The sequence below is a fragment of the Kryptolebias marmoratus genome, linkage group LG3 (assembly GCF_001649575.2).
Source record: "Kryptolebias marmoratus isolate JLee-2015 linkage group LG3, ASM164957v2, whole genome shotgun sequence".
Classification (NCBI taxonomy): Eukaryota; Metazoa; Chordata; class Actinopteri; order Cyprinodontiformes; family Rivulidae; genus Kryptolebias; species Kryptolebias marmoratus.
In genome coordinates this window covers 13,743,148-13,764,303 of record NC_051432.1, presented here as the reverse complement: position 1 = coordinate 13,764,303, position 21,156 = coordinate 13,743,148, and the positions used below count along the sequence as shown (strand labels likewise).

The following is a 21,156-nucleotide window of genomic DNA, read 5'->3' as shown; positions in this document are numbered from 1 at the left end:
AGATGGAATGATTACTTGATGTTCCCTCCCCACGTGAAGGAGGTAGTGCAGGAACTACAGCTATTACACAGTTGTTTTTCCAAGTCAGTGAAGTAACAGCAACACATTGGTCCTGGGCTGTATTGACTACAGACGGGGGGACTGCTGCACCTCACAAACACTGTTGGAGAACGTAGTACCGGCTGCTGAAGAGTTTGGTAAGCACCAGATTTGTCCATTTTATTTTATTTTATTTGTTTGGTCACTACTTTTAACAAAAATCACTTGAACTGTTAGCTGAAATCTTGTTCTGTTTTCTTCCTTATTGTCCTCTTATATCAGCCAACATCGAGACCACATCACCCTGTAGTTATACTTTAAAGTATAAGACGTAATACTTGTATGTTAAAGCAGTTTGAAGAATCATGATGTTTTCTTATAATCCGGTCACACTTGAAAGAGCATTAAATGATAACACCCGTTTGTTCTTTTCACGTGATGTTGGCATTTGTGTGAGCTGTTTGCTAAGAGAGCAGTGCAGCTCTCAGGAATTGTGTTTTTTGGATAATTAGTTTGATTTCTTTGGGATAGGGTCACACGGCGCCTGGCTGGGTGAGAATTTTACAGCTGCACATGAAAGCAAACAGACCGTGGGATATAGAGCAAGGCAAGCAATGAGAAACAGTTCAGGAGACGTACGCAAACGGACTTGTTTTGATGATATATTAAGTGTTCTCATTGAATCAATACATTGTCAGTGAACATGGATATTGGGATAACATCTCAGCTGTAAGAGAAGGCGCTTTTTATGAGACCACAGCTGCTGAACGTTGGCCTTCAGAAAGTAAATTCCACTGTTTCCACAAATTTAAAAGTAACACCTAAGTTTGGAAAGTTTGACAGATATTACTGTGTAACCATCTTGCACTTGAAGGTGCATCAGTTATGCATTAACAAATCTTTTTGCGTTGCCATCTACAAGCTGCACTGACCTGGACTGTGTCGAATTTATTGTTTTAAGAACCACATTTAATATTCTCCTTGTGTATTGTGCAGATTTATTTTGGTCTGCAATTCTATCTGTCTACACACCAAAAAAGCTTTTTTGCCACCAGCTACTTTGCCTGTTTTTATCACACGTAAAGCTTTGTGTGTCCACTGTATCCACAGTCTGTGTCATCCCTTAAAACACACGAATCATGTCATTACAACAAACATCAGTAACAGGGACCTCTTAGTGTTTGAAAACACAGAAAGCTCTTTTCTAGGTGATTAATCTATCACTTGATCTAACAGCTCTAGCTGAGACATGGATTACATCAGAAAACACTGCTACCTTGGCATTGGTCATGATTAACTACACATTCTCCCATGCCTGCTGTAAATCTGAAAGTGAAGATAGGACGTTTAAGTCATAGGAGACATCCAGAACTAAATGTTCTTACTCTGAAATGGCCCTGGTAATGATTGCTTTGGTTGAATTGTACGTCATTGGGCATTCTTTTTCTTTGTTATCACAGGCATCTCATCACAAGTCCCCCCAAGGTTATGTGTAGGCCCTTTCTTTTGCCAAATTCACAATACTTTTTGTGTATGTTTATACTCTAGCATGGCTTCTGGCAGTAAACAGATGCACCCAACTGCTGTTTTGGCTGCCAAGGGATCTTCTGGTCTCAGCCCAATCTACCTGTTGTCACTTAGAGATATCCTAATAGATAAAAGTACACCAAGTTAAACCAAACAAGCTGTCCATCACAATAAAAAATGTCTTGATCTCTCTACTTTACCAAGATTAAAAAAGACAAAACAAAATAGGTGTAGCATAGCTAATGTCTTCTTGCTCTTTACAAAACCAGTAAAAATCAGCAAACTCTTGGTACAGGACACATTCATTGTTTCAGCTGTTGCAATGCTCTCGTGTTATGCACACTATACCCTTTTAAACTGTCTCAGATACAATGACTGTTGTTGTTGGGTCAACTGAACACGTGCATGGTCCTCCTCAACTCACTGAACTCCCCTGGCCCACCCATTAAATTCAAATGACCGGTGCAGAGAGAAACCTTTTGGATCCGAGTTCAGCCATTTAAACCTGGTTTGCATGCTTAAACTTTATCTGGGTCGCCGTGTTCCGATACGGAATGTGATCTGGCATTGTCACCGTGATCCATACGGCACAGTCGGCCCAGACAGTTCACATTTGTGGTTCCATGATGGTAGAACAATGCTTCAGCTGTTCTACTTGCTCCGTTCTTTGAATAGATTCTGTCTCCAGGGTTCTTGATGCACCGAAGCTTAACTGATGTTCCACGCTCATAATTTGCTTTGGTTAAACGCACCTGCTAACTGGGTGAATGCGAGGCATTACGTGCAAATCTAAAGGTTAGTCTTCTGCAGTGCATTTAGGATGGTCTGTTTTTTTTTGTTTTTTTTTTAAAGAGTAATAGTTTCTCTGGAAGAATTGAGACTAGAGATGTTCACAGTTGATTTTCTGACCTGTGTGGGACGATGGGGTGTGTGCACACAAAGGAGTGATGTGAGGTCTCAGTTTAACAAAGATTTCTTGTTTTCTCCTGAAAACGGGAGAAATTAGGAGGTTGACACAGAGATGGAAGCAGAGCTGTGACGTGGTGAGATCATACAGTAATTGACAGATCCAGATCCAGCTTGGAGTTCAAGTTTCTTGTATTTCTTTTTCTTTTTTGGGTGGGGGGGGGTTATTCTGATAGTTCAGTTGGACGCACTCAGGCGCACCACACAAGTCGGTGTTACATTTACTTCAGTTTGTTTGCCTGGGTGGTCCTATCTTTAGCTCAGTTCTCACACCACTATTCTGTGTTAATTTTCTCTGCTGCTTTTTGGCTCAGTGGTCTTGCTGGTGTTGAGTTAAAGACTCTGTTTCGTATTAATTCACTTGAATATTTGTTCTCTGTAGTTTTCTTCCTCAGTCATTTTAGGTTTATTACTAACCCCCACCACCACCACCACCACCACCACCACCACCGTGCACACACACACACATAAAACCAACTTGACTCTGTCAATCACGATGATTTGTAGCTTCTCTTATGCTTTACTCAATTAAACAGCGTTTTCTTTAAGTTTTTTGTGCAGTCTTGATGTTACACTGCAAAAAATACTTAACAGAAAAGGCACAAAAGATGTCTTATTGGCCAAGTTTTCTGTCCGACTATGCAGCGTGTGGCTTGAAATTAAAATTTGCATGCTAAGTTGTGTTGCTTGACTCACTTTGTATTACTTGCTCTGCGGTAATTAAAATTCAGAAAGCAGTGGTGTTCTCATCAAGTCAAGCGTTTCAGTTTTATGTTTCATAACTCAGTACTGCACAGAAGCTGTCAAATACAAATATTATTGATTTCCTCTCAAAAATAAATGCTTTAGATATGTTTTGGGGGTAAAAAAATCTGACCATTTTATTGGCACTAACTTTCGTCACCTCCCTCGCTCTCACTGCAGCCAAACAACATCACGTTCTTTTCTGTTAATTAAAATCAATATTTGCTGAATTAGAAGGCAATCACTTGGCTATTGTCTAATCTGCTGCACATTTAGGAGCCTTGCATTTTCAGCGTTGAATTAGAGTAAAACCTTTTGTGAAGAGATAGAGCGACTGCTTTAGGACTTCAAACTAATACGTCTCAATTCTCACAGACAGTTGTCTGATTTTATTTGTTTTAAAGGCAGTCTTGTTGTATTTTTTTTGGATTTAAATGACCTCTAGTCACCGGTCAGCTGAATTTGCAGCGTTCGTGCTTTGGGTCAGTGCTGTGTTGAGGAAGAGCCGCTCCGACGAAGCAGAGGAAGCTTACCATTCTGGAGCATTTCTGAATTTCACTTCAGCTAGGAAACCGAACATAAAGTCTCCACAGGAAGCGGAGGAAGTCTCAGATCCAGGGAACAGGACGGAGTCGTCAGATTCTTCTCTATATTGGAGTAAATCGAGATTGCCTCTTACTCATGACAGTCATTTGATTAGTAATAAAAATGAAGAAGCTGATGTTTTATTGCTGAAACGCGGTCCAGGTGTACGTTTGCTCCTTTGGTGCACGTATAAATGCATAAATAAAGCATATCATGTACAAAAAAAAGTACTTCTTGTGTATGAAGAGAAATTTTGATGGCGACAGGGTGAAGTTTAGGGATCTCTGCTAAAGATCGTCCGGGTTATGTCGCAACATTCGCGTGTTGAAGTTAAAATGACCAATTTATTCAAATCATAAACATGCTTTACTACAACTCCGTGCCTGTCCTCGGCCCACCCCTTCTAATTCAACAGTGACAGTTTTCAGAAGGTCTGGGACAAGCCTGATTACATTAAACAGGAAGTCAAAAGAGGGAGAGGTCACAAACTGCAGACCCCACAACACACTGCAGCACTTGATAAAGGCAGAAGGCGCAAACAACTACAAAAACACCACAACTGCCTCCTCAGCGTCACTAAGGCAGCAGCTGCTTGTGTGGTAGGCTCATTGTTTTTCTCTCTTTTTATTAACAATTAACATTATTACAAATGTAGAAAATCTTTTTTATTGTGTGAAGTTTTTCTCTTTCCTGTCAGTTTTGATCATTACTGTTTGTGTTGGGCTTGAAGGTTTAGATTGGTATAGATGCGCAATAGACTTCATTTTTTGTTTTTTCCATTGTGAAAGTCTTTCTTTAAAATTAGCAGTGTTCCCGTCCCTGTAATTTTGAAACATTGCAGTTTGTAGCATTTTTCTCATTATTTAACACTGAATCACTGTCTCAAGCTTCCAGGAGTAGATCAGATCTTTTAAAGTGTTCTGTAGAAATGTTATGAACAAATATCTTAGGTGTCGTAGACGGCTCTTTTAACATACATCCTCAGTCAGAGGAAATAGTTCACTAATGACCAGTGGATTGCTGCTTAGGATATATATATATATATATATATATATATATATATATATATATATATATATATATATATATATATATATATATATATATATATATAAAAACTGATATTGCAAAAGATTCCAAAAAAGAGAGAAACTGACTGGGAATAAAATTTAAAAATCAGTCAGATGGACCCCCTCATCTTTAAACATTTACAGCCGACATATGGAAAGTGTTGTGAACATTGTAATGACAGAACGTGGGTTTGTCGAAACTGATATCGTCATCACAATCGTTGTAATTGCTGCCATCTTAACACAACTCCAGTGTCAAAGGTTACACTGCCGTTTGTGAGCACACCGGCCACTTTTACATTACATGATTGTCTGCCAGCGCATATATTGGTGGCGGCTGAAAGCTGTAGCTCTTTTGGTTCAGACTGGAACAAAACTTGCAGGGATATCATAATATTCCTGCTGGAATAAATAAACCGTGTCTTGCAAAACCGACGGCGGTGGTCGCGCAAAACCTTCTGAGACTGGAGCTGTGATCTGCTCTGGCGTTAGTCCCGCTCATACAGTTGGCTCGCCAAGCCAGTAAGATCTTTAACTTTTTCTCCAAATTGAGGTTGTATTAAAAAAACAATCTATAACAGATTAGATATTAAGAGCTGAACTATTGCTTTAAATTCTACAGAAGAGGAATCAGTTATAGTTGAATCAGAACGTGTTTTCTAGAAGAGGTCATTAGAACGTGTTCATGGCTCAGTGTGTCGAGGGGCTGTCAGCCAAGCGGTTCTTTTTGTTGTTGTGTGTAGAATGGTGTTCTTTCCTCTGCATGACTGGTGCCAGCAGAAATATCCGAAGTGTTTACCCTGAAGCTGATGGCTGACTACTAACACTGTCCACAGAGGTGGACCGAAGGCACGCTTTCTGTCGAACTGCCGTCTCTTTCCAGTAGGTGGAGGGCTGATGACGTTGGTGTCTGTTTTTACGTGAAATGCCCTCTCTGGCGCTCAAGGATGTAAAAATAGCTGGTTAGCAAGAATCCCAGTCATGTCCCGCTAACAAAGACTGATTTATGCAAGTTGCGGCAGTAAACACAGAGGCGCTTTTGTCTCTGCCCTCCTTCTCCCACTGCAGACCTCGTCACCGAGGCCATGAGTGCTAAAATCTCTGACGCTCTCGACACCCTTCTTAGAACAGCCTTTGTTCATCGCAGTCATCCGGACCTGAGACTGAGCACAGGGCAATCAGAATAGCCTCCAAAATTGCATATTTGTTTTCTGCTTTTCAGCCGAACCACAATTTTGTGGAAGTATTTTCGAGCTTGTTTTTCTCAACATTTGTGGCATTCTGCGTCAGCAGTGACATTATTTGATATTCAGGTTTTTACCCAAATATCTGAAAATGTCACACTTTCTGAAAATGTCTTCTTTTTTTTAAATTCCTCCAAATTGCTCAAACCTTTAACATTTTCTTGCACAAAGAGGAACAAAGGAGTAGTGTTACAGTCTTAGTATCGCTCTAGCATAACTTTTTAATAAGTCTTCTTTTATTGTGACTCATTTCTCGGTCCTTTGTGCAGATTGACCCCGGAAAACCTGCTTTGCCCGAGTGATTAAACTCTTACACCGTATGCCAGGATTGGTTTGATATTGTCTGCAGACATTACAGCAAATCAGTTTAGATTAAAATGTAATTTGTTCTTCCTCAGACTAATCTCTTACATGTTTGTTTTTCCACATTAACGCTAAGCAATATTAGATTATATAAAGATTATTTACTTTTTAGGTTTTCCCTATCTTATCTAGATGTTCTTTTAATGAGGCTTCGCTGAAGAGTGCACAGATCAATACTGACAGCCTGATTATTGCTGCTTCTTTAATTTCCTTCTAAGGAAACGTCTACTGCTATTGTAAAGCTCATCAGGTTTCTTTCTTTTATAGCCACAGAAAAAGACCTCGTGTGATTTTTCACATGCTCTTTGGTTTTCATTTCTGGTAGATTTAAAGATGGCTTATTCTGTTTTTGCTAGAACTTGACCTTTTTCTACATTTCACTCTACACATTTTGCACCTTTTTTTTTCTCCTTCCGTAGGCTCAGGGAAGCTGTCCTAGTCAAGAATGAGTCAGTACATCTGGGGTTGCAGGTCATTCACCCACTCAGACGGGACAGATGGCTCAGCTGATACATCTGAACTCTGCGTCTAGATCTAATCTAATGCTTAATTGTTAAAGAACAGACAAGAACGGCTTTACAAACTCAAGGAAGGTTAATAATCCACAAGTGAAGTCACGTAGGTGTACTCATAAAAGGGTATTTGCATGTTAGGCCCGTGTTAAAACCTTCAGTGTTTTGTTAACTTGTTGGAAATAAAAAAAAGTGGCTCCACAGAATTAGAGCTGGTACAGAAACTGGTCTCTTCTGGTGCCACCCAGCTGATTAGTGGTTGCTGTATGATGCAGTGTTCAGGAAAGATTTCTATTTTAATCCGTCCTCCCAGGGTTTAGTCTTCACCTCTGCTGTTTACTGTCTGTTTATGCAGATTTGTTTGTAAGAGAAACGGAGAGGGAGCCGCAGCTCAAACATCAAGCATTTTTAACCTTTTTAATCTCCTTCTGGGAATATATTATTGAGACTGATGTAAAATAAAAAGTATTTAAGCCAGTTCCCCACAGCCAGCAGGGTATCTGTTTTTTGTTATCTAGCTATGCAACGCCTGGGGGAATAGGGAAACATGCAAGTAAGTTAACTAAATGGGAGTAAGTCTTGCCAGTTTCAGGGCACCGTGAACGCAACAAACAGGAAAACACTGAATAAATATCAAACTAGAGATGTCCTAGTCCCATCTAATGTAGTAAATCCTGGATTATTTATTTATTTATTTTATTGACTGTGGTCACTGAGTATACCTCGACTCCCCTTCCCAGCATCATAGCTGTGATGGTTATTAGCATGCATGTATCATACTTTAGCAGCTGCTGAATATCCCCTTTAAATCAGTGAAACGCAGGAGGATGCCTCAGGGTAGCAGGTGACTTTACTCCCCAAGTTGTGTACATTTCCTTTAAGAAACAATTACAGTTTGGTGTGTTAGATTGTTGTTTAAAGTTTGCCCATTTTACAAGTTTAATTTTATTATTACTTAATTAATAATAATACAAAAATAAAACAAATTTTATTTATCAATCAACATTTATTAAAAAAAAATACATAAATTGTAGATTTAGTTATTTTTCTGTATATTTATTTTTATTATTTCTAATTCTTCTAATTCATATTTTTCTTCCTCCTTTTCTTTATTTTCTTCTTCTTGCTGTTCTCTTTTTTCGCCCTTCTTACTCTTTCTTCTGCTTATGATTTTTATGTCTTGATTTTTAATTTTAATCCATTTACTTAATGTGTGTTATGCTGCTGTGTTTGGAAATAAAGCAGAAACCCGATAAAGGCGGATACTTCTTTCTAAATGTGTTTGGCATCAAGGGGAAAAAACATTGCGATCATGACATCCGTAGTTGAAGATAAAATAAACAAAAAGTGAAATAGCACTTCACGTGTAACTAGTGTTGGAAAGGCAGCACACCTGCTCGGTTTCTAAACTCATAGCTTCTGTAGATCTGTTTCATTGTCATTTGGAGACACTAAAGATGACTTAAGTAGCTTAACAGCTTGCGATGATTGGCATTAGTGCTCTTAAAGGCCATCCCTGTTGCATTTTCCTAAGTAAACCATAAAACACAATTAGGCTTTTAAGAGCCGTAAAACTGGAGATAGTGGAGCCAGATTGACATTAGGTGGTTTACTGTCAGCTAGTTTCAGATATTTAGACTGAATAAGATTAGGTTTGTGTTCTCCAAGACTGATCTGGCATTATCATTTCTTAATTTTCTTAATTTTTGGAAGCAGCTGCAGGTTAAAAACATGGACCTCATTGATTCTAGTTAAGTACTTTTTTCCACAGGTGAACTCCCCCTCGGCCCTTTTTCCCCTCGTTGTGTCTGTTAATACTTTATTTGCTTTTTAACTGGTGAAACATTGCACAAGCAGAAGCTCAGGATACATAGCAGGGGAATAATCTGTCCTTTTCTTTGCACAGATTTCAAAACAACAACGATACAACAATTTACAAAGAGCCGCTGTTTGCCTGGGATGTATGGAGATGATTTCTTGGCTGCCTGCTGACTGTCGCTCTGTGCGAGGTGAAGAGCAGCGCTTCCTCTTGGTTTCTGGAGGCCCCGGCTGCTGTGATGGCATTTTCAAAGAGCAAACTGCAGACAGATTGCTTTAGTTCTTCGAAAATTGCTGCTTAATTGGACATTTGTAGGCAGATCGCTTTCTGAGTGAGTGAAGCTTAGTCAGCTGAGCCGCCGGAGCGAGGTGTTTCCTACTCGCGCTTACTTTTCTCAATCATACAGTAATACTTTTTAAGCTTCTCAGTCCATAAATTTCCTCTTTTTTTCTTCCAGTGTTTCATTATTTCTGCAAAGACACTGAAGATGAAAACCTGGTTTTAATGGGAGCGTTTCTGAAAAACAAAGCAGGGACACTACAAACAACCCTAATTTTTTTACTTTTTAAATCTTTCAGGAAGCACATTTCATAGTATGTCTACACTCAAGTGGTGGATTCTCAAGATATTTATTTCCACTATTTGAGGTTTAAATATTTTCATAAGTCTGTATAGACTTAATAGCGCTTGAGGTAATATCCCATCTTGAACAAATGGAAGCACGAAACATTGCTCTAAACCCTCGGTTTCACACGTATATCCATCAGAACCATTAACCCTAAAGTAAATAATATTGGTATAAAATAAAACAACTGGCTGCTGCTGCTTTAACAAAGTGATGAAGCTGTTTTTGTTGCACATGATGTCTAAAAACAGCTCCGATCTCAGAATCAAATAGTGCTCTTAAATGATCATTTTGACAGATCCCTGTGTGTTGGCCTTCTGCATCATTATCAGAAACACTTAATGCATTTATTTGTACTGATGTAGCATGGAAACTGAAATACTAAATGTAATTCTGGTCACAATTAAAGTACAAGTTAGACAATATGAGATCAAAATGTGTAGCAGCCTAGTATAAAAAGACGATGAATGGGATTATTCAGAAGTAGAATTTAGGGTAAAACACCTGATTTGTTTGAGAATATTGCATGTAACAAGGATGAAATGTGTTTGGTGTCATTAAAAATACCATTCCTAAAAATACAATACAGCATAACTTTCTGTGGTTTTAAAGCTTCCACAGATTTAAATTAGCATCTCTCCAACAGCCTCTACAACACATCATTGTACAATTATTAAAGAAAGAGCATTGTAACATGGCTTTTGTACCCGTTTGCGTGTGTTTATGGAGCACATTATATTAGATTGCTCTCCTGCGGCTGCAGGAGGATGATCTGTTCCTCCGTTCCCTTTCTTTGCCAACATTTTCTCACCTCCTCCTGGAGGATTTAGTCGCTTGGACAATCTCTTCCCTTTTTATGCATCATACTTACTTAACTGCCCCATCTTTGCCATTTTTTTTAAATGCTCCGGTGATCTTGGGTCACAAGTTCTCTGACAGCAGCATGACTCCACTCAGTTGGCATCTCCTCTCAAGTCCCCCACGCCCCGCCCCACCCCCATCCCTCTGTCAGCTTGTCAGTGAGCCCCTCAATGCCCCCTCTGTCTCCCCCCTTTTGGCTATCGGACCTGGGTGGGCAAAAAGAGAAGGATGTCTCCCTGTGTTTCATCCTATGAGACGAGATGTGTAGAGAGAAATGGGTGGGGGTTTAAAAAAAAAAGAAAACGGGGGGGGGTTTGACGGGCACGGCTGATATGTCTGGACAGCCCTCCCCGTCCCGGTCTGGTGTCGTCCCATGCGGTCCCATTCCCAGACTGGGGGTCACGAACACTGGACTCCTACAAACCAACGTGGCTTTAGCAAATCGAATCATTTAGAATTTTACGGTAAAATAAAATAAGTTTTTATTGGTCTCGCGTGAGTCCTGCAGTGTTTTGGCGCTGCTGTCTGGGTCAGACCAGCCTGGATCAACTCAACACTGGTTGCAATGGAATATAAAAAAGCTAAAAGCAGGACTGGAGACTTTATTACATTCTTCTTAAGGCATTAATAAGAGGTATGTGACAGTTCAGATGCCCCGTGTTTGTTTCTCTGTCTGCCATGCTGCTTCAATCATGTAGTTCTTTTTTTTTTATGCCTCCTTCTTTATGCGTAGAAGGTTTGTTATTATTATTCAAATATATTTTCTTTGGAGAAGTATTTGCTTCTAGTAAAATTTAACCTGCGGTTTAAGAAAAGCTTTGCAGTTCATTCTTTTGAGTCGTTCATTCTCTGCCTCATTTTCGGGTTTTATTTGCCTTTTTATAAACAAGTAACTGTTTTTCGACGCAAAGAGAGAAACCTGATATGTCAGAGTATGTGACTTTTATAACCAAAACGGAGGACAAAGTTCCTAAATTTCTAAATTGGAAACACTCATGTGGTAGAAGCTTTGTGCTTAAGTCTTTATTTGCAGCAGTTCATTGTTTTTATCGTAAATCATTTGGAAGTAAAACAAAACCTTAAAAAGTCCAAAAAAGCCTCAGTTACTTTAAGTAAAAGACACGTTTTCCCTCATAGTGAGAAAAGGGTTTGGTTCTCCCATAAAGTCGGTCTAAATTCACTGATACAAGAGGAAAATGGATCAACGTGTTTGTGTTTCTATTGACTTGAGTTAAGGATGCATATAATTACTGGCCACTTAAGGATTGTAAATAGGTTGCTGCACTGCATACAAACGTGTTGTTACTCTTGACTTTATGAAATTTCTGCAGCTTTCCTGGTGATCTTTGTGCGTATAAACGTAGTTACGGTATAATCCACATCAGGGAGACTTCTCTGATATTCTTCCATTTGTCAGTATGATATTAGCGTTTGTTTTTAAAGTTGAACGACGTGGTGAGTTAAAAATACAGCTCCTGATAGTGCACGAGAAAAGAAACCATCAAGTTCCACAGATGGAGGAGCGATATTTTGGCTGCCACACAGCTTTTCATCGTGGAGTCGCTGCAGCTTGTAACTGTGTTTATGTGGCAGAGAAAAAGCAGTCGGCTCGGACTATCTTTGGGGGGGTTTGGCTTCTGTAACTGCAAAATCATTGCTTTGAACTGTGATTGACCTCCAAACATTTTGCTAAAGGTTTGAAATGAACTTGATATTTTTCTTGTTTTTGCTTTTACATCTTCAAAAAGAACATTTACACTGTGACCGAACAGTTGTTAAGATGCTTTTGGTATTTTTCTGATGGTATTTTTAAAGATTGTTTTCATAAATTCTCAGCTTTGACCACATTTTTATTGCGTTCTGATGGAAGATAATTCCATCTTTACTTTGTGTTAGAACTGTGGTATGTATTTGCAATATTGTTGGTGTAAACATAGAAATGTTATAAATATGTTTGCTATGAAGTAGTTTAAAGTGTCCTTTTTGCAGCAGCAGTTTGTTCATTCTTGCCTTTTTATAAACATATTTAATTCCCTGATCTTGGCATTATTTGATACCAATTAGTTTTTTTGATATTCAGTTTGTTTGTACATAAATTTACATTTAATGGCAAATGTTGCATTCAGTGTTCATATTTACTACATATATTAATCAGCCTGTGCTTTAATATTTATTAGACAAGAACAAATAAAATATTTTTCAGGTTAAGCATTAAAGTAATACATGTTTTTAAGAGAAACTGTGCTCCCTCACTGCGAGGTATTTGCTGTGTTTTGAGCATGTTTGACTTTCCCAGTTGTCAACACTCGCAGGCCTGGCCTCGCTGTAACCCAAGCTCTCGGTCCTTCTGTTCCCCACAGGGTAACATGACCCAAGTTTGCTTTGTCATGTGCCGGAGAGAGCGGTTCCCTCTCCACACCCACTGTCTTTGTCCAGCACAGCGCAGCACCGGCCATCGGTGTTGTTTTTTTGCCCAATCATTTTAGCTTTTTCAGCTAAATTTGATTTTTAAGTGAGCCGCCCTCAGAATGATGGAGGTTTATTAAGTTGCAGCCTCATTTGGACTGTGTGGGCGCGTGTTTGTGATTATACAACCCAGGCCCTTTGAACGAGTGCATTCGAAACACATTCTGCATGTAAGAGTGCGTGCCAGCATATGATGTGAATCGTCTTTTTGTGCATCCCTGGTGTAAAATCGAAGCCCTTTGCAGCTCCGTTTGTGTCTTCATCCTGTTTGTGCAGCGGAAAGGTCCGATGCCGTCTCAGCGCGGGGCTCGGCCCACTAACAAAGGACGCCCTGTGGATGAAAAAACTCGACAAAAACAAACCTGCAGCATTGTTGACACCAAGACAAAAACAAAGAGTTAGGTTGCATTCCTCACACTGTTGGTGTGCGTTCTTTCCTGTTCTTTCTTGATGAAAGCTGTTTCATCTCCTGGGTCGTGTTTAGGACTGCATGCAACACTGTAGGCTCTCATTTCGATGCTGATGCCGCAAATTTCAGGTGATGAAGCTTGTAAAGATAATTCTGGGAATATTTCACTTGAGCATAATTTTTTTTCTTTGTTTTATGGTGTAAATCTCACTTCTTTCTTTGATGAGTCTTACAAGTATTAAGTTGAAAGCTTATTTCAATCACATTCACTCCAGCTGAACAAAATCAAAAAGGTTGTGGATGTTTTAGAGCAGTGGTTCACAAAGTTGGGGTTGGGACCCCACTGTGGACCATGAAACATGAAGAGGGGATCCTTGAATAATCTGTAAATATTAACTCCCATTTAAAACACCTTTTTAATTGTTACAGAGAATGAAAACCTTACTCTTAAATGACTAAAAGTGGTCTTGAGGTTGTTCAAACTTATGTGTTGTCATTAAGTCCTTGGTTATTAGGGTTATTAGCAATATTTGCATGATTAAACCAGCAATAATTCAGGTAACAGGCCTATGTTGCTAATGTTTTATCAACTTAAATTGTGCATTTTAGAGAATTCACGTTGAATATGTTTTCCAAATGCATTTTAAACTTCTAAAAAAAAAACCTTCTAGCTTTGAACAAAGACATAATTTCAGGCCAAAGCTTTTGATGTGACAAACGTGCATGACATTAAACAACTCCTGTATGGTAAATATGACTTGTAAGTGCAGGTTAAGGGTTTTTCCTAAAAGTAAACCTCCTGAACAGTGGTTGCCAACCTGGGGTCTTTATGGGACCATGGAGCTCAGAGATTAAATTTAAGTTTTTCAATCCAAAGAAGCTGTCAAAACAGAGTTCACATTTTTCAAATTTATAACATAATTAAGAAAACGTGCATCATTATATGACTACAGTAGCTTGTGACAAAACAGTCCTGTTAAACTTTCCACCTGACCCTGACATTTCATCCAAGAACAAAAGTAAAAATGTTAGTGTTGTTTTTATTTTTTTATAAAGAGAAAAGGTGGTTGCTGCACAACTGAAAATGTGTCTTCATTACAATATCATTAATGTAATGGACTGTTTTGACTGAAGTAAATAAAATCCTGTTATGTCTAAGTGCTGTGCATTCACACTCTACCTGCCAATAGATTCTTTGACCAATCTATTGGGCCCTCACTGACCTTGATGCCCACACCTGGTTTAGATGATTGTGCTAAAACAGTGTTGTGACGACAGTGAGAGAAAATGTGGATTTACTGCCGTTGCACTATTCAACAATGTCACTGCGGCTGCATGTCTGATTCTATATCATGCAGCGCCAGTGAACTTCTTTAGATGGCTCTTTTGATCTCTACAGGTCTGAAGAGCTTCCAACAAAATCAACTTTAAGAACCGCTGCACTTTAATTACTGATTTTTAAACTGGTCATTTATTGTTTGTTTTATTAATGCCCTCAAACAAGCAAGATGCTGTTACTGTTTTCTAGTAATTTGTCTGTACCGTTTCCTGTGCCTAAAATTAAACCTTTGTGAGCTGTGAGAGGCTTTTTTTTCTTCAGACACAGCAAATTGGATTAAAAAGGACCTAATTGCTTGTTTCTCTTTATAGATTTGGTTTTTCACTTAAGTCATGGTGCTAACCTAAACTATGTGGCTTTTGTTCTGGATATCCCAGACACATAGTTCTGGTTTTGGGCCTCTTCCCTCTGGCTCTTATTATTCTCTGGTGAGAACGTTGCAGCTGGCGGAAAATGCGCCCAGGGACACGGGCTACGCTGAGACTCACTGGCGAAACGGACAGAAATAAAGTGTTCGGTCAAACTGTGGTGATCTCGGAATGACGGAGTCATCGGGAGGGCAAACATGTAACCTTTGGCCTAATTCCTGTTCTCGCCCAGCAGGCATGGAAGAAACGGTGGTTTGTTCTTCGCAGTGGTCGTCTGACGGGCGACGCAGACGTGTTGGAGTACTACAAGAATGACCACACTAAGAAGCCCATTCGTGTGATTGACCTCAACTTGTGTGAACAGGTAAGGTTCTTTGTTTACAGCCGCCCGGCAGATTTAACACCAGGTTTATAGAGTTTTGAATAAATTAAAGACCATTTTTAAATAACACTTTGGGGCCCATATGTTACATCAATGCATTTGAGACTTTTGTCTCAGGGAAATGTTACATTTACCCTACATTTAAAGAAAACTTTATGATCCATACTCAAACATAGCATGTTTTTGACAATAAATTTAGCTTAAAAAGGAGCTGGAAGTTTTCAAGCGTGATTTTATGTTTTGCAATTTTAGAAAACGCTGTTATAAAATCATTCTTGTTTGTTGAAAGTAGGACTACAAACTTTATTTATTTTTGTGAGTAATTAAGAGAAGAAATGTGGCAAAGCTTTATTTCCCCCAAGTTGAAAATTGATTGTCTAAGGAAGACAAAGAAATCCGAGAACAAATCTGTAAAATGCTACAACATTCAGTTTAGCCAAACTAAAGACAAATGTGTGAGAAAACTGCAGCAGTGAATAAACTGTCATTTTAGCCTGACATGTTAATGTGAACCTCTCCTGTTAGGTGGATGCTGGGCTGACGTTTAATAAGAAAGACTTGGAGCACAGCTTCATATTTGACATCAGGACCTTTGACCGCATCTTCTACCTGGTGGCTGACTCAGAGGAAGACATGAATAAGTGGGTTCACCACATCTGCGACATCTGTGGCTTTAACCCTACCGATGATGGTAAGGACTGTCATTCAGTAGATAGAGACACATCAGTAGCAAACAGTATGTTTACATCAAAACAGACATAAACGTGTCGAATCAGTGGTGAAGATGGAGCGACTGCATCTCGTAAGAGTTTAAAAACAAAGCTGCTGAACCTCTTTTCTTGTTTGCTGAAGGCTTTTTGTTTTCTCAATTCAAACAGAAAGGTGTGAGGTTGCAAGCTTCAAAACTCATGTTTATTTCACATTTAGCTGCTGTCGGCACTATATAGTTCCTAGAAACTGAAATTTACAGACGTTAGCTGAAGTTTTCTCTTTACAATGTTTGTTATTTGAGTACTACTGTAACACTTGTGCACCTGCAATAAATTTCAACTAAACAGCCTTATTAATGAACTTGCACCCGATTAACATCCATGATCAAATAGTGCTATTACTGAGCAACACATTGACCTATAGGTTAATTTCTCTACATTTGTTTGCCGTCTAATAACTCTGCTGCACTTCCCGAGTGTCTGCGTCTTTCTCTGAAGGAGATTGGTGAATTAGTTGAATGTGCTTGAAGTCCTCTACTCAGCATAGTTTTCAGCCAAGGTCTAATGATCCATGTGCTGATCCATGTGTGCGTCGAGGCTCACGTTACCGTTGTTCCTTGGACTGGATAATCAAAGCATTGTGTGCCTGGAGGTCTTGCTGACTTTCTTTCCCTCTTGGCCTCCTTCATTCTCAGTTGTTTGGATACTAACCCCCTCCCTCTTCTCTGTCTCTGGACCTGATTGCAACCTGTGCTGTTTGTACCCCACTCAGGCTCTTCAAAATGTTCTTCCTTTTCACCTAAACACGACACTGGGCGACATTAAGGTTTCTCGAAGCAGACGGAACTTTTTCAACTTTGTAAATGAGTCACTGATTATGGCACTCCAAGGTCATCCTGAAGCTGTGCCGCCACCTTTTTCATAGCTATTGTTCCAGGGTTACCTTGATGTCAGCATTCATTCTACAAGGCACTGACAGCTAAATTCTGTTTTGAGAAAACTACCAGGAAGATTCTTTAAAGAGAAGCCAGATATAAAGAGATATTTTTGCAGCTAGGCCTCCTCAGCTCTTATGAAAACATGTCCTTGGCTCTGTATCTGCTTGCACTTCTCTGTATGTGTGACCCACCTCCCACTCTTCTGTTGTGTGTGTGGCCACACTACATGTAGTGTTTTGTAGCTGAGCAGATATTGAAGAAAGAAACCTTCAGAGGGCTTAAAGATTGAAGGCTTTCTGACAGTGTAGGAGGTATATTTTAGTATAGAAAAAGGGGATTTTTTTTCTCAAAATCAGCACTTGAAGCTTTTACGAACCTATAGCAAAAGGAGGAGTTGGAAGTAGAAAAAAAGAGAAGAAATTGTCACACTTTCAAAGGGAAACAGATTTTTTTTTTAATATAAGAGAACTCTGGGACCTTGCTTTAGATAAAACCGCTGAATAGAAAAAGAGAAATAGAGAATGGAGGGGGAAAATGTATTAATCAGCCATCTTGTCTCTGTGCAGCACAACAGTCAGTTCGAGCAGAAGGGTTTGAAAAGGACTGAAATTTGATAACTCACCTTGTGACAAAGCAAAGACCTTGGTGAAATGGTGTCTAAGGAAAAAGTGTGAGAAGGCAAAAAAGAAAAAAAAAACTGTATTCAGACTGACTATGTACGAATAAAGCCTTTAATTAGGCTACACATGTGTATGCTGGATATGAGACAATGGCTGAGAATATGGGTTGATGATGCTTTTTTAATGTAAATTTACAGCAGAAACTGCAGTTCGCTTCAGCTGTGTTCCGTGCCTTTTCCTCAACAGTTTGCTGTATTTTCCAGAGTTTCTTTTCAGGAGTGAGATGTGAGACGATACATTTCTGTGGCTTGTTGAATTGTTGAAAAGGGTGCGTTAATTGCTGAATAACAGCCTTGATTAGAGTTCAGCTCATATAAAAATACAAAGTAATGTAAGAAATGTTCTTGAGTTGCTTTTTTTTTTGTCTTCGGAGTGCACTCGTATTTAATAGTTTTGCCATTCAACTTCAGAAATTATAGAGATGTACATAAAGTTTATGTCCATGTTGGTGAAGACCGAAGTTTTATATTGAAATTGGGTTGCTAGGAAACAACTTGAGCTTGAGTTTACTCTGCCAGGGCTGATATTACAAACACAACTTGCTGTTTATGCCTAATTTTTTGAGTCAGCTACGTGACCTATTCAGTCTCAAGGGGCTCAACAAAGCTGCAGTAGCAGCCGGTCTTGGCCACTCTTGCTCTTTTTTTGGGAGCTGTGGGAGCCAAGGCTCACATCGGTCTCACCGGTTTTCTTTCGAAAAGCCTAAACTATCTTCCAGCAGGCAGCTTTATAGGTGGAAGAAAATACCCTTTTTTCACAGTTACTTTATGTTCATTTCTTAAACCCTTTTGCAATTAAATTACTGTACACATTTTTTTGACTAGGGCCATAAAATTTGTAAAACTGATAGATTCCGCTGTGAAACTCCCCCCAAATGTTTGGCGAGGACAATTCCCTCTTTTAAAATGCCTCTGGTTGTTTGAAAACTCACCATTTGAGCCGGCTACAACCCACAACGGTGTGAACTTATGCAAGTGAAGATGGTAACATGGAACTACCAAGTGACAGCATCCCCGTTTGTTAAAATGGAGCGCACCACCCAGTTGACACCCAATCGCTTGCTTGACTCTGTGACTACTCTCCTTGCTGGCTCAGATGTGAAACAGCTTTGGGTTCACTTGAAACCCCCCCAAAATGTGTCCCAGACCAGGCTTGAAATCGTTTTGTGAAAGGGGCTGAAATAATGGATGCTTTGCATTGGAGATGCAAGACTAGATCTGGAGCATCCTAAAAAAAGGATTACTTCAAAACATTAGGCTTGATAGAAGTTACACCCCAGCCCCTTTTTTCTTACTTTCTGCAGAGGCTTCAAAAGCAGCTCACCCGTCGGCCATTGGGGGGCTTGTGGTGGACACGCCCCCACACCCACCTAACATCGTTGGACCGATAGCATCAGTGCTGTCCCGCGTGCCACCTCCGTACCAGCCGGTCAGCGTGCAACACCTGGAGTCTCAGTCCAGCTCAGAGGAGCCGCAGGATTACCTGTGGCTCGCCAACTGTGAGAGCAAAAAGCCTGCGCCCAACAGGTGAGACTGTCTGAATGTGTACTCAGGTTTTATGTAATGAGTCATGACATTTACTTTGTTGGGTTGTCCCACTGTGACAATGTTTTCTGTCTGTACAGCTTCAGAACAATTCTTCCCTCTTTTTTTTTTCTTCTACATTTCAACTGTACTGCTCCTCTTGTCCCTGTGTCTGTTGTACGATGTTTGTAGCTCAGTGGAGTGTCAGCCTCCACTGGAGGAGAACCGGGAGTATTTACTCCTGGAGGAGTGTGAGAGCAAGACTCCACAGACTAGTTTGTGAGTGTTCAGACGTCCAGCTGGAACTGCCTGCTTGTGTTTAGATGTAACGAACACAGAGCAACACTTGACACCACACTCCTGCTGTAGATTTCTGTGACTATAAATGTACACAATGAATATTAATGCTGGGTTTGAAGTGTTCTGCGTTTGAATTTGATTTGAAGTGTTGTTATGATTGAGTAGTCCACCCTCTAGATCAAAAAGGCTTAGGTGTGTTTAACCTAATACTGTACTGATTGTGTGTTTTTTGGTCTGCATATTGAAATTCGTCACAATGACTGCTAAGTGTTTTGGTTCTCCGCGTGATCCACAAAGAAATACTAATACGGAAAGATTAGTGATTAGAGAGGTCTAAATTTAACTTCATGTTATAAACTGTGGCTTGCAGGCAGTGGTGTGAAGGCCTAACGTGACTCTGTGGATATTTTTGCATCTCTAAATCAATATGTTTGTGTTCTCAGAGCCCATGCCGAGTGCTCCAAGTCTACCTCTTCAGAGACAGACCTGAATGACAACCTTCCATCTCACCGCACGCCTACATCCACCACTTCCTTGACTAAGCACACCTCGCACAATGGCTTCTTCCAGCAGCACCAAACTCCAGCCTCTGCTCCTTCCATTTACGACTCGCCCCCCTCGCGCGGCGCCTCGCTCTCAAACGACAGCGGCATCTATCACCTCCCTCGCAGCCACTCGCAGGACACTGTGCTGCTTCCCAAGTCGGCCTCCTCCCCTCCGGCTCATCCGGACGGCGGTGACGCCTCTGACCTTTACATCTTCAACACGCCGTCCAGAAAGGCCTCCATGGAAACGCAGATGCGCAACCTTTCCGTTAGTTACGACATCCCGCCCACGCCCGGGGGGAACTCTACGTACCAGGTTCCCCGCACGCTGTCGACGTCGGCAGGGCTGGGGAGCTCAGAGAGCGGGGGAGATGTCGTGCCCCCTCCGAGGCCACCCAAGCCCCTGCTCAGTTCCTCCTCAGGACTCCCACCACCCACTGCTGAGCGCTCACCTACGGACACCTATTCTGTGCCTCGCTCAGCCTCAGAGACAGATGGAAATTACTGTGTGCCAACCAGTGCGGGGAGCAAGGCTTTACGCAGCAACACTATCGGCACATTTGACAGTTCACGACTCCGTAAAGGTTTGTGTTGAAAACCAGATGCTTCCTCTTCACAAACTCTAGACAAAACATGAAATGTAACCTCTCTAGTATTGACACCGTTCTCTAAAACTTGAGGGGAAAACACAGTTTTGGTAGTAACTGATGTGTCAAAGTTAAAGGAAGATAGTTGGACCCAACAAAAAGTGTTTTTTTTTTCATGAACAGCTGATTCACAATGTAGGTTTCAAAAAAGGCTTCAAATAGACAAAGCCATGCAAGAAAAGTGCAAGAATGAGCACAACAGTTTTGGTTTTCACTTTTCCCTCTTGTGGTGACAAAAGTCACTGCGGAAGATAAATTTGGAAAGCAATTTCAGCTTTAGGTTAAAAGCCAGTTGACAGTTCTGGCTGTGGTATCTCATATGGTGGAAAAAATAGTGAATATCTCAGGTTTATCTGATATGTTTGTTCATTTAAACTAAATTCAGTTCATGTTTTTGTGCATGTTTATTGCTACATTTGACTGAGCTAAGGATGTAAATGAAACTTTTACTGATGGAAGGGGAACCAGATCCTTAACTTGAAACAATCTCAGAT

At 40.2% G+C, this 21,156-nt stretch overlaps 1 protein-coding gene across 7 annotated transcripts in view; it reads left to right on the top strand.

Moving 5' to 3' along the window:
- gab1 (GRB2-associated binding protein 1) overlaps nt 1–21,156 on the top strand; it is a 50,608-nt gene that overhangs the window by 17,685 nt on the left and 11,767 nt on the right. For 5 of the 7 annotated variants that reach the window (XM_017406449.3, XM_017406441.3, XM_017406473.3 and 2 more), the window contains 5 exons: nt 15,173–15,301; nt 15,845–16,010; nt 18,951–19,173; nt 19,363–19,449; nt 19,914–20,599. In XM_017406449.3, coding sequence (XP_017261938.1) covers nt 15,173–15,301; nt 15,845–16,010; nt 18,951–19,173; nt 19,363–19,449; nt 19,914–20,599 — 1,291 coding nt within the window. The remainder of the gene's footprint in view (nt 1–15,172; nt 15,302–15,844; nt 16,011–18,950; nt 19,174–19,362; nt 19,450–19,913; nt 20,600–21,156) is intronic. The other 2 variants (XM_025004361.2, XM_017406464.3) reach the window with 1 other exon arrangement.